This window comes from Propithecus coquereli, unplaced genomic scaffold (genome assembly GCF_000956105.1).
Source record: "Propithecus coquereli isolate 6110/MARCELLA unplaced genomic scaffold, Pcoq_1.0 Scaffold77, whole genome shotgun sequence".
In the NCBI taxonomy this organism is placed as follows: domain Eukaryota; kingdom Metazoa; phylum Chordata; class Mammalia; order Primates; family Indriidae; genus Propithecus; species Propithecus coquereli.
This window is the reverse complement of record NW_012153840.1, coordinates 3,959,287-3,971,667: the sequence shown is the minus strand read 5'-3', so window position 1 is coordinate 3,971,667 and position 12,381 is coordinate 3,959,287. Positions and strand designations below refer to the sequence as shown.

Sequence of the window (12,381 nt, the reverse complement as noted above, 5' to 3'; positions counted from 1 at the left end):
GATTTGCACGTTTTCTGCCGGTAATGATCCTCCGGGTGCCGGGACCAGGAGGGAGGGATACCTTCGCAGGCAGAACTGGGCTTCATCCAGGCTCATATTCCTTCGCCAAAAATGGTGCCAAGGGCTGGTTTGGGGATAATTTTTGTCTGTATCGCTTTCTTCCAAGAGAGAAAGAAATGATCCGAATGATGTTGGAAAATAGGCTTCAAGCCTGAGAATTTTCTAGCAAACACTTGTGCTGTGCTTACCACATGCCAGTTCTTTACAAGTATTTACTTACCAGTAAATAAGCATTGGTAAGTATTTACTCCTCCTTTAGGTACTCTGATGGTCTCCACCTTACAGATGAGGAAACTGAGGTTTCCTCAGAGAACTTACCTGAGGTCACAGAGCCAGTACTCGGAAAAGGCAGGATTTGACCCAGATGGGCCAGGGTCTCAGAACATCCTCTTAACCACTCGGCTACTCTGCCTGTCCTCCGTGGCCTGGATGGGGGCATGGAACTGGGGTTGGGGCAGCTCACTAAGGAGCTGGGAACGAGCTGAGCCTTGCCCACCCTAGCAGACCCTGGCGCGCAGGGCTGGCCATGTCTCCTATCTGCCAGTTGAAGGGTCAGGCCCCGGAGGCCGGTGCAACCCTGGGAGACCTGGATCCCCAGGAGCCGAGATGCCATTGGAGCCAGGTTCTTTCCGCTCTTCAATCTTTGGGAAGCCCACCTCCCAGGACTGCCTGGATGGGCAGGACTGGTTTCCCTGGTCCCTGCATTCCTCAGGGAAACAGGTTCCTCCGGCTGCCATTGGCCCACTGGCGCTTGCGAGTATGGAGCCCGGTCAGGCTACTGGGTCAGCTTAGCCCCGGAGAGTGGGCTGGAGGCGGTGCTGGCATAACCGGCGAGGTCTCTGCGCAAGCTCCTGGGCTGCTTCCACAGGCAGCTGCTCCTCGGGGCCCGGGGACATGGCCTTCCTGTGGCTGGTGCCACTACTGGCGCTGCCCACCTTTCTCCTGGGGGTCTTCCTCTGGGTCGTCTTTGAGCACTTCCGCACCACAGATGTTCCCTCCACCCTGCAACATCCCGCGAAGTTGAGATTTCTGCACTGTGTATTCCTGTACGTGACCACTTTGGTGAGTGTACTCTCAGGCCACGGCATAAGTTAGGGGTGCTCGCTCTCTCTCTCATTCTCAGCGTGTAACCCTTTTCCTCATTCACTTTCCCTCTCTCTCTCTCTCTCCAGACTCCCCCAAGACAGACTTTGCTACACAGTCCTCTCCCTCTGCTATTCCCTCCCCTGACCTCCCCTCCTGCTTCTCTCCTCTCTCCCACCCTCCCTAGCTCCCTCCCTTTCTTCCTGCAGCATCAAACACTTGCCAGTGCCAATCAATGGGCTCTTTTCTGAGGATCTGAAACAATTTCGGACCCAGACTTTGCCTTCCAACGGCTTATGGCTGACCTCCTTCAGGTTGGGGGCATCTTTCACCCCGGTTTGCCTACAGGTGTTTTTTCCTGCATGGATTACAAACACTTGGAAGGCAGGAATTACTTTACCCATCTCTGTAAACCTAGCCCCTAGCGCAGGGCCTGGCACCTAGTAGGCATTTTGCTGAGGGCAGGTGGGGGTGAACCAGCACACGCCCAGAGCTGCAGCACATTTGGAAACAACAGTTTGACACCTGGTGGGAGGCAGGCAGCTCGAGTTAATCCCAATGTCCCAATCCTTGGCGGAGACCTTCCAGGGACCAACCTGCTCAGGCTGAACACCTCTGAGGGCAGCTGTGGGATGAGGAGGCCAAGCTTGGACAGCAGGGCGCAGGGATGAGGAGCATGGACCTCGGCCAGACTGCCTGCTTGCATCCCGGCTCCGCCACGCACTTGCTGCGTGATCTTGCAGCATTAACTTAACGTCTCTGTGTCTCAGTTTTCTCATCTGTGAAATGGGGGTGATAGTATCTATCTCATCCGGTTGGTAAGAGGCTTAGGTGACATCTGGTAAGGGTTAACATGTTTAGAAATGTTTGGTAGGTAAATAAAATATGTTTTCGTGCCACTGGAATTGTTCCCCAGGGGTAGGGATCACTTGTGGAGAAGTGAATGTGTCCAGTTTCCCATCGCATAAATGCTACTGACCCAAGGAGACAGGCCGAGGATGCAGGAAGCACTCGTCTCTGTCACCTGCCCTGGTCACATGCTTCCCTGGCGTCGGGCTGTTTGAAGCCAGTGGCTGCAATCCATGTGGAATTACAAGCTAGTCTGGGGTTCCAGGATTAAAAGTGGGGGTCTGCAACGTGCAGGTGGCTCAGAAAAATCGAGGTCTTTTCAACTTTTAGTATTTCTCCTCCAAAGTAGCCCACAAACTCAGCATCTACTCACAGCTACTATGGGCTGTTCACAGGCAACGCTGAGATGGGTCCACAGCTGGCTCTGAAGGGGACTTCTGCTTGTGGGGTCCCCTCTGGGTTCCTCCAGCCCTGGGCCCCCCAACGGCACACTGCCCGTCACAGCGTGATGAGGAGGAGAATAACGATGTCCAAGTGGTTAATGTCTGTTTAGTTCCGGGAGACAGACAATGGAAGAACAAAATGTTAGTGAGGACAAGGAAAAAGCTAGAAAAGATTCTATGGCCCAGAAATCAAGAGCCTGGTTTTGGTGTCGGACAGACAATCCCAGGTCTGGGCCCCAAAGCTGTCGTTTGCTACCTCTGTGGCCTCAAGTTTCTGCGCCTTTGTTTTCTTCTCTGAAAAGTGAGCAGAGCCAGGGAGGCGACGCGGGGATCGCGTGAGAAGAGCATCGGCAGTGTCCACGCGCTGCGGGCGCGGGGAAAGCCTCCGTGACAGCAGACTGTTGGGAGTGTGTCTGTCAAATCCCTGGAGGTGCAGATACAGCACTTCCTGAAATTACTGCAGATCCAGAAGTTTCTATGAATGATTTCAGCCTGACGAAAAGATAGAAAGAGTAATATAGCAACACTATTGCTTTTGTTTTCAAGGGCAGATGATGCTAGAAAAGTTTGCGACCAATATCTTGGGACCAATGGCTATCTAAAGTTCTAGACCTCAGGTGTTGCGAAAATACTGACGCTCCCATTTATCATCATGATCATCTTTGTCCAATCTGCCTCTGTCCTCAGCTACCAGCTGTGGAAAATGTAGATTCCTAATTTGAAAACCGAAACTAAACCATTGTGACTTCATGGCATAGCTGGTGGCCTTTCAGGATGTGATGCTTAGAGAGGTTTAATGTCACCTGGCGTTGTTCAGAATCTCCCAGATAGACATTTACTGTTCTAGATGCTGCCCTCTCCAGCAGAGAGGAGCCAGATCTTTGCTGGAGAGAAGCATTAGGTTTGGTGGTAGGAAAAACACAGGTGACCTATCCATGCCATAAGCCTTAGAAGAGGCTTTATCGGGGCAGGGGACCGAGGGCCAGTGAGAAGGCAGCAGCCGTCATGCGAGGGGGAGGAGGATGGGTCCCGTGAGAACATGAGCCTTGCGCTTGGATGTGAAAGTCAGTTTGGTGTCCACCCACCTGAAAGACAGGTAAGAAAGGCTGGCAGGGAGGAGTGGGAGGAGTGGATGAGCCCAGACTGTGTGGCAAACACAATCGAGATCAGCGCTGGAGCCAAGCTGCCCTGACCAGAGGCGCTGTGACCTCAGGGTGCCCAGTGTGGCGCAGATGAAGGTGCAAGCTGGCTCAGCATGAAGGCCTGGGGCTCTCAGCCGTGGGTCAGGTGGTGGCCTCCTCGCCCTCCTCCAACTCCAGCAGGAAAATAATTGTTCTGTTTGGAGTTCCTTTCAGGGGGGTCTCTCCATGGAGGGAACACACTGGGCAACCCACCGGGCCTAAGACAAGACCCCGGGGGTGCAAGCAAGAGAAAGGGCGGGGCTCACACTTGCCAGGACCTCCAGGGAGACCCGCCACGTGGGTGGTCACACGCAATCCTCGTGCCTCGTCCTCAGACCATCCACATCATTCTTCTCATTTCATAAACAGGTGAAATTGAAGCTCAGAGACCGTAATGCCCACGGCTTTTTAGTTAGGTGATGGCAGGGCTCACGCTTGAGCTCAGAACTGCTTGACTCCAAAACCCAAGCTCTTTCTAGTTTAGTGGTTCGGAACACAAGCTCTGCGTCTTACTCCTTGAACAAGGAACTTGACCCTGGCATGCTCCGTTCCCCTCTGTAAGATGCAGCTGATAATTGCGCTTGACTTAGAAGGGCTGTTGAGAAGTTTAAGCACGTTAATAATCCAGACCACTTGGGCCGGTACCGGAACATCGTAGGTGTTAATAAGTATCAGCTGTTCTTATTTTTAATAGCATTGTCCCAGCCTGTTTTCCCTATGACAAAGACACACTCCTAATGTGAGGTCTGTGGGAGACACGGTCCCAAATGGCCTAAATGTACTCGGTACCTGAAATACGACTTTGCGTAACTGTCTTTGTGAGATGTTCAGATGTTTGCTTGCATGTGATTAGGGTGAGCACATCCGTGTAAAAACACACGTGGCAAATCCGTGGTCCTGGAGCTGCTACTCCCGCCGCCCGAGCCCACGGCAGACGTCCCTCATTGATCACATCGCTGCTTTCTGGAACCTTCCTGACCCAGAGCGATGGTGTGTTGACACAGGTGCTGGCCTGTCTCTGCCACCTCGGGCCGGAGAGCCCAGCACGGAGCCAGCGAGAGCGGGCTCGCCAGCCAGCTGCCCTGGAAAATGGGCTTTGCTCAAGTCAATGCCTTCCTCCCACTCAGCCCCCAGCGCTGGGCTACTCTTTGTCAAAGTCACACCATTATCCAACCAAGAGCTTAGGGAGGAAGAGTCCAAAAACCCAACCCCCTACCCGGACACATCCCGGAGCCCGTTGCTTCCAGACGGGCCCCCTGTGCATACAGGAGGCAGGCAAGAGCCTCCCAGCAGTGACGAGTGTCGGGAACATCTGCCATCCGGGTCCTCATCTCTTCTGACGTCTGGTTTCCCTTCTCTTACTTCCCACAGGGGATTATATTTGAGAAGCTGGGAATTTGCTCCATGGCCAAGTTTGTCTGTTTTTTGCATGACAGAATGGGACGAAAGAAGGACCTTAAGCTCGTCGTGACCAACCTGCGTTTTGGGACCATACCCGTGAGGCTGTTCCAGCCCAAGGCAGCGTCCTCCAGCCCCCGGCGGGGCATCATCTTCTACCACGGAGGGGGCGGGATATTCGGGAGCCTGGGTAAGGGGCTCCCCTGCGGTTCCTGGCTTCGTAAAGGAAGGGCTCATCCCTGTGCACGTTGCTCACGCCTGCCCCGGAAACTTTCTGGAAGAACTCAAAGGAGTCAACAGTTGGGGTTTTTATAGGGAGCCCAGACACAGGGCAGTGAGCACAAGTCAGGACGTGGCGTGGCAGCCCAGGTGGGGAGTCTTTTCTTTTCCATCCTGTGGCCATCTTGGTCAAGGTGGGGGCAGTGGTGTTCCAGCGGGGCTGCTTGTTGGGGGGCCGAGTGTTGACTCCCCTCTTCCCTCCCTTTCTGCTCACAGCCTGTGCCGTCCTGTCCATGCTTCAGTGACCCCAAACCCATGTACTCCCCCCAGCTCTGCTGCACCCCATGGCCCGAGACCTGGTCTTCGCTTGCCGGCCCCCTGCACCCCAGCATTGGGTCTCCGGGACTCACCTCTCGCCCCTCAGCCCAAGCAGCCAAAGTGGCCCCACCCAGCAGCCAAAGGGGTCTCTTAAGAATACAAGCTGGAGCTTGTCAGTCCTGCACTTACACCTCTCCGCGCCCTTTGATAAACCCGAACTCCCTCCTCCCCAGCCTGGGAGGCACTGACAGAGCCGGCCCTGCTGTCTTGCCCTGTCACCTGCTATGTGTTACCTGTCTCCCTCCCCCTTCGCTCTGGCGCGGACACGCTGGCTTTCCCATCGCGGGTCTGCTGCGCTTGCCTTTTGCTGGGCCTCGAAAGCTCCCCCACGCCTGACTGCACAGCTGACCACCCTCCTTCTTCCAGTCCTAGTCTCAAATGTCCTTCTCCAGAGTGGCCTCCCTGGACACCTTATCTAAGGACTGTCCCCGCCACCCTGCTGCCCCACCCTGTGTCCCGTCCCCATCCCTGGCATTGTCCTTGGTCATGTTCTTGGAGACATTTGTCACAATCTGAACTCATCCCATTCCTTCCTGTGTCTCCTCCCTTGCCGCTTGTCTGCCCTGCTGGAAATGGGAACTCGAGATTGCAGGGAAGTGACTTCTGTTTTGTTTGTTGCTAGATCCTCAGTGCCTGGACGACTGTTTTTATTTTTTTTACCATTTATTTTATTTTATTTTTTTGAGACAGTGTCTCACTCTGTTGCCCTGGCTGGAGTGCAGTGGCGTCATCACAGCTCACTGCAACCTCACACTCCTGAGCTCAAGAGATCCTCTCACCTCGGCCTCCCAGAGTGCTGGGATTATAGGCGTGAACCACCGCACAGGGCCTATTGTGTTTATTTTGTAAATTATTAAAAAAAAATTTTTTTTTTTTGGTAGAGAAAGGGTCTCACTATGCTGCCCAGGCTGGTCTGGAACTCCTGGCTTGATAGCGAGGCGTGAGCCACGTGCCCAACCCTGTTTTTGTTTTTTGAATGAATGAATGAATGAATGCATGCAAGAATAAATACATGGGTGGGTGGGGAATAATTGGATGAAAGGATGGGTTGGTGAATGAGCAGGTGGGTGGGTGGATGGACGCACAGACACACATGAGGAAATGTGCCCGTGTAAAAACGCCACTTCTCTGCTATCACTTCCCTGAGATTGGGGTGTGCTGCCACCTGGTGGTGGATGTGACAAAGACCATGCTGTATCTGAAGGCTGTCTCCCTGCTCTCCCTCTTCCAGAAGTTAACTATGGTATCTCCCATCCTCTGGCCCCACCTTGCCTGAGAGCACTCTTTCCTTTCAGAAGCCCCGGGGGTCCCCCTTGAGTTTTCTGGGACTGTCAGCCTTCCTCTGTTGAGGGTTAGTGTCATTTCCAAAGGTAGAACCAGGGATCATTCAGCAAGTGTTTACTGAGCACCTACTTCGTGCCAGACATTTTCCAGGCACAAGGGACACAGTGGGAACAAGCGAGCCCCAGCCCCTGGCCTCCTGGAGCTGACAGTCAGGGGAGGGAGCTGGACACTGAAGGAGGAAACAAGCAAGTAGGATAATTTCTAGCCTCAAGCAATCCTCCCTCCTCAGTCTCCCAAAGCATTGGGATTACAGGCATGAACCACCGTGCCCTGCCGCCATTTCTTAAAATATTGCATCAGAATGTTTTTATCTGGATGGCTGAGTGTCGGGTGGCCCCTCGATTTTGCACCCAAGGTGGCTGCCTCACTTGCGTAGCCCTAGTCCCAGCTCTATTAAGTCTAAGCAGAAGGGATGGCAAGTGCAAGGCTCTGAAACTGACACGACCTGCTGTGCATGAGGGAGGAAGGAATGTCTGGGTGAGAGAGCGGGAGACGAAGGTGGACAGGTGGGCAGGGCCGAGATCATGGCTGGCGGCAGTCTCCACCTTGCCTGGCCTTTAAAATCACCTGGGAGCATTAACGTCACACTGGCTCCCAGGTCCTACCCCAGCTGGCTAAGTTAGTCTCTGGGCGTAATAGGGCCCAGGCGTCAGTATTTTTTTCTTCCACGCACACCTGCAGTGGAAATGCACATGGGCATCAGTGTGTTTGAAAAGCTCCCCAGATGCCTTCACTGTGCCGCCAGAGCTGAGAGCCACTGGTACAGCCCCTTGGACTCAGGAGCTGCCTGTGCTGACTCAGTTTAGCCCCTCCGTGCTTCTGGCTCCATCTCCGAACTCTGTCACCTCCCTTAAACAGCATTGATGAAGCATGTACCCACCTCGGCAACCTCCCCTGAACACCGGATTACCCGGTATGATTTAGAAAATCCTGCTGCCAGAGCCCCCACCGCAGAGATTCTGATCCAGTCGGTTCGGGGTTCAGCTTGGGCCTGAGGACCTGTGAAAGCTCTAGTCCCTCTGCGACGAACAAGATATCAGCATTTATATAAAGGCAGGATCCAACAGGGCTGAGTGAATTGTGCAAGTGCAAAGTAGAAGCCTGTTTACTAAAAATTGTGTGGCCGAAATTGAGAACTATCGAGTTAGACAGAAGTGTATTTGGCACCGATTCTGTGCCTGGCACTCACGTGCATGGACCTGCCTTCTGAGAACTTCATGTGTACCACTCTGCTAGTAGAAACATCCCATCCAACCGTTATGTCTTAATTAATATAAATATATAAAATTATTATTAATATTGCCAGGCAGGCATGTCTAACTTCCCCAGTCTTGGCTTTGTCCATTTCAAATCACCAAGACTTCCTGGTCCTCAGTTTCCCCCACTGTAAGAGAGATGTTGCAGAGGATGGGCCCCCAGATGCGTTCAAGCCCTGACACTCAGGAGATGTCTGACCTGGCCGGCCAGAGTCGCTTCGGAGCAGGCAAGAACAGGAACAAAGAGAGGCAGTCCCATCCCAGGCCAGCGTTGTCAGCTGGCTCTTCCTGGCGGCTGTGGTGGGAAGCCCCGGGCCCTACTCATGGGCTGTCGCTGTCACTGGTTGTCTTGCAGATTGTTACCACAACCTGTGCAGTTTCCTGGCCCAGGAGACTGACTCCGTGCTGCTGTTGGTTGGGTGAGTTGCTGGAGACAGCTGGGGGGTTTTCCATGGATGGGAGAAGGCAGAGTGAGTTCATGGATGATTTATAGACCAGAGAGAGGGGCCCTAACCCCCAAGAGGCACTCTTGTGCACGCAGCCACGGAGACAGCTGCAGCACTGTTCAAGATCGCAAAAACCCATCAACAGTGAAGTGCGTGAATAGACAGTGGTAGATAGATCACGTAGCCATGAAGATTTTATAGAATGTTATGTAGCCATTCAAATAACTGAACTGAAAAGGTGCACGATACTGCTAATGAATCTTAGTATATAGTATAAAATTAAGTGAAAACATTTCAAAAGATCACATAAAACCTCTTTTTGTAAAGTTAAAAACAATTTGAATGAAAAGACTACTTTTTAGGAATACACATAGACACAACAAAACAATGTAAAAAGGAAAGAAAAGGAATGACGGAAACAGGATTCAGCGCCACACACACGTATAAGGGGCTTCCGGCCGCCAGGGGGCTGCAGCAGGACAGTGCCTGGGAGGGGACTCCTGAGAGACACTGAAAAAAGGGGTGATGTCTAAGGCCCGGGTGTTCCCTGATTTCTCATCGGGACATAAATGGGCCTCCCTACCCAGGTCCTCAGAGAAGATGGGTCTTTCGACCTGTGGCTTCTGCAAAGCCTTCCCTTCTGAGTGGGTGTCTTGTTAGGGCTGCTCTACCAAATCGCCCCAGGTGGGGACATTTATTTCTTGTAGTTCTGGAGGCTGGAAGTCCAGGATCAGGGTGTCAGCATGGTCGGGTTCTGGTGAAGACCCTCTTCCGAGATGCAGAGCGCCAACTCCTCCTCGTATGGGAGTGTGGCGCAAGGAGGAGCCAGAGGGCTCTCTGGAGTCCCCAAGGGCACTAATCCTGTTCACGAGGCCCCACCCTCACGACCCAATCGCCTCCCGAAGGCTCCACCTCCTGACACCCTCACACTGCGGTACAGGATTTCAGTCCATTGCAGCGGGCAAGAGAGGAGTGCACGAAGGCCTGGGGGCGTTTCTGCCGCTTTCTGGCAGGTCGGGGATTTTGCCAGTAGCAAGCACATCGTGTGTTATTTCTTTCATCCTGTTGGGTTCATATATCCAACATTTAGTGAGCAGTATTCACTTCTAGAAATGGGGGGAAAACGGAAGCTGAAGTGTGTGCTTGCTGCTACCAGGTGCTGAAAGAAACTTCCCCTCCCTGCAGAGACCCTCCTAAGCGTGTGTTTTGTCTGAGTTTCCGTGGAACCCGTGTTGACAGCATCGATTGTTTTATCAGTGTATTGCTCATCCAGGAAATGTTGCAGGGCTAGGCCGCAGCAGTCAAACCTTATTTTTAAAGGCGTGGCTTTTAAAGGAAAAGAAAATTCAAGGTCTAATACAAGGCAATGGTTTTCAAACCGGTTCCCTGGAACCCTAGGTTTCCCCGTGATGCCTTAGAGGCAGCTGTGAAGACAAAGGAGGAAGAAGAAAGAGTGAGGGCTTAGGGCCCTTAGCCTTGAGCAAAACCAGAACAGCTGCGCTTGTTTATTTTATACAGGGGGGCTCCTTATATCATTTTAATTGAAAAAAATAATTTTGTTGCTCTCACAAAGTTTGAAAGCCTTAGTCCAAGGTATCATTTTTCCTTGCGCTTCTTCTAAATTTAATCTTACCATTAGAATATACCTTTTTGATGTTTTGAACGATCGATCGTAATAACAGAAAAGATGATTAGCAACAACCCTTAACTAAAAATTTAAGACAAAAAATTGTTTACATAGACTCTCTAATCCATGCAGTTTAGCCAAACTGTTTCTATTTTTTAAATTCATTCCTTTCTATTACCCCAAACTCGATTCATGCATTAGGTAGCTTGTGCTTTACTGTTTTTAGAGGTTCATTTTAGAGTTCCTTTTCCTTGCTCTTGAATTCCTTGGAGGAGACACGCTACGGGGACCAAACCTCTGGATGTTTTTCACCAGCCGCTGGTCCCTGGGTTTTCCTCAGCTCTAGCTCTGTCTGTTTCCCGCCTGGCTCATTTTTCTACACCTTTACCCTCAGAACACCTCCCAGCCCCTTCCTGCCTCCCCTGGCCCTGGAAGAGAAGGCCACTCTTTGAGTCACTGGGGAAGAACAAGCCTTGGTCATTAGATTTTTGATTTTTTAAAAAAAATTCTTCCTGAAAGAAATTTCCCTTTGACTTTATTATTTATTTTAGTTTCTCCTGTCCCTTTCTCTACTGATAGGCAGTGGGACCAGTAGTAGCTTCATTTGCCTGTTTTTCTGTCCTTGCTGGTTGTTTTGCTTCCAAAGCCAATGGCTTTAAAGTTGCATAGTCTTCTACAGAGCTTATGCGTCTGTGGGAAGCAGACAGAGGGTAGGTTTGGTGTCCAGACTCCTGGCCGGTACGACTCTGGGCGCGTTCTTCACATCTTCGTAGAAAAAAAGGGGGCATAAAAATCCTTACTTCGGTTATTCTGAGGATTTAATCAGAGACAGTATAGGAAGTGTGGTGAGGATGCTGCTGGAACGGCACCCAGCACACCTGTCCACACCACGGGCTCGTGCCCCGTTTACTCCCCAGGTACCGCAAGCTCCCTGACCACCTCGCCCCTGCCATGTCCCAAGACTGCCTCAGCGCCTCCATCCACTTTCTGAGGGGCCTGGAGACCTACGGGGTGGACCCCTGCCGGGTCGTGGTCTGCGGAGAAAGCATCGGAGGAGGGATCGGGGCCTTCATCACCCAGGCCTTGGTGGGCAGATCAGATCTTCCCAGCATCCGGGCTCAGGTCCTGATTTATCCGGTTGTCCAGCTCATCAATTTGCAGTTGCCGTCCTTTCAGCAGAACAAGTACATCCCGTTCCTCACCCGGACGTTCATGGTGACTAATATGTGTAGGTATCTGTCCATCGACCTCTCCTGGCGGGATGCCATCCTGAGTGGGGCGTTTATACCCCCGGATGTCTGGAAGAAATACAGGAAGTGGCTCAGCTCTGACAACATCCCCGAGAGATTCAAGGGCAGAGGCCACCAGCCCAGGTTCCCTGGCCCTTTCAATGAGGCTGCCTATCTAGAAGCCAAATGTATATTGGATGTAGAAAACTCACCCCTCGTCACAGATGACGAGACCATCGCTCAGCTTCCCGAGGCCTTCCTGGTGAGCTGCGAGAACGACATCCTCCGGGATGACACCTTGCTCTATAAGAAGCGCTTGGAGGACCAGGGGGTCTGTGTGACATGGTACCATGTGGAGGATGGCTTCCATGGATCCTTTATCTTATTTGATAAGAAGCCTTTCTCTTTCCCATGCTCCCAGAAAATTGTGAATGCTGTAGTCAGTTATATAAAGGGCATATGACAGTCATGAGAGCAAACAGACAACCTACAGAATGGGAGAAAATATTCACGTTACATATCCGATAAAGGGCTGATAATTAGAATCTATTTAGAACTCAGGAAAATCAGCAAGAAAAAAATCAAACAACCCTATCAAAAAGTGGGCAAAGGTCCTGAACAGAAACTTTTCAAAAGAAGACAGAATAATGGCTAACAAGCATATGTAAAAATGCTCAACATTTCTAATCATCAGAGAAATGCAAATCAAAACCACAGTGAGATATCAGTTATCCCCAGTGAGAATGGCCTTTATCAAAAAGTCCCAAAACAATAAATATTGGCGCGGATGCGGAGAGACAGGAACACTCATACACTGCTGGTGGGACTGCAAACTAGTACAAACTCTGTGGAAGGTAATATGGAGATA

At 51.7% G+C, this 12,381-nt stretch overlaps 1 protein-coding gene across 1 annotated transcript; it reads left to right on the top strand.

Moving 5' to 3' along the window:
* Positions 1 to 954: 954 nt before the first annotated feature.
* Positions 955 to 11,976, top strand: AADACL4 (arylacetamide deacetylase-like 4). Its single transcript, XM_012662553.1, has 4 exons — positions 955 to 1,122; positions 4,988 to 5,204; positions 8,567 to 8,630; positions 11,202 to 11,976. Exons 1-4 carry the CDS (start codon positions 955 to 957, stop codon positions 11,974 to 11,976), a joined length of 1,224 nt encoding a protein of 407 aa, XP_012518007.1.
* Positions 11,977 to 12,381: the final 405 nt, after the last annotated feature.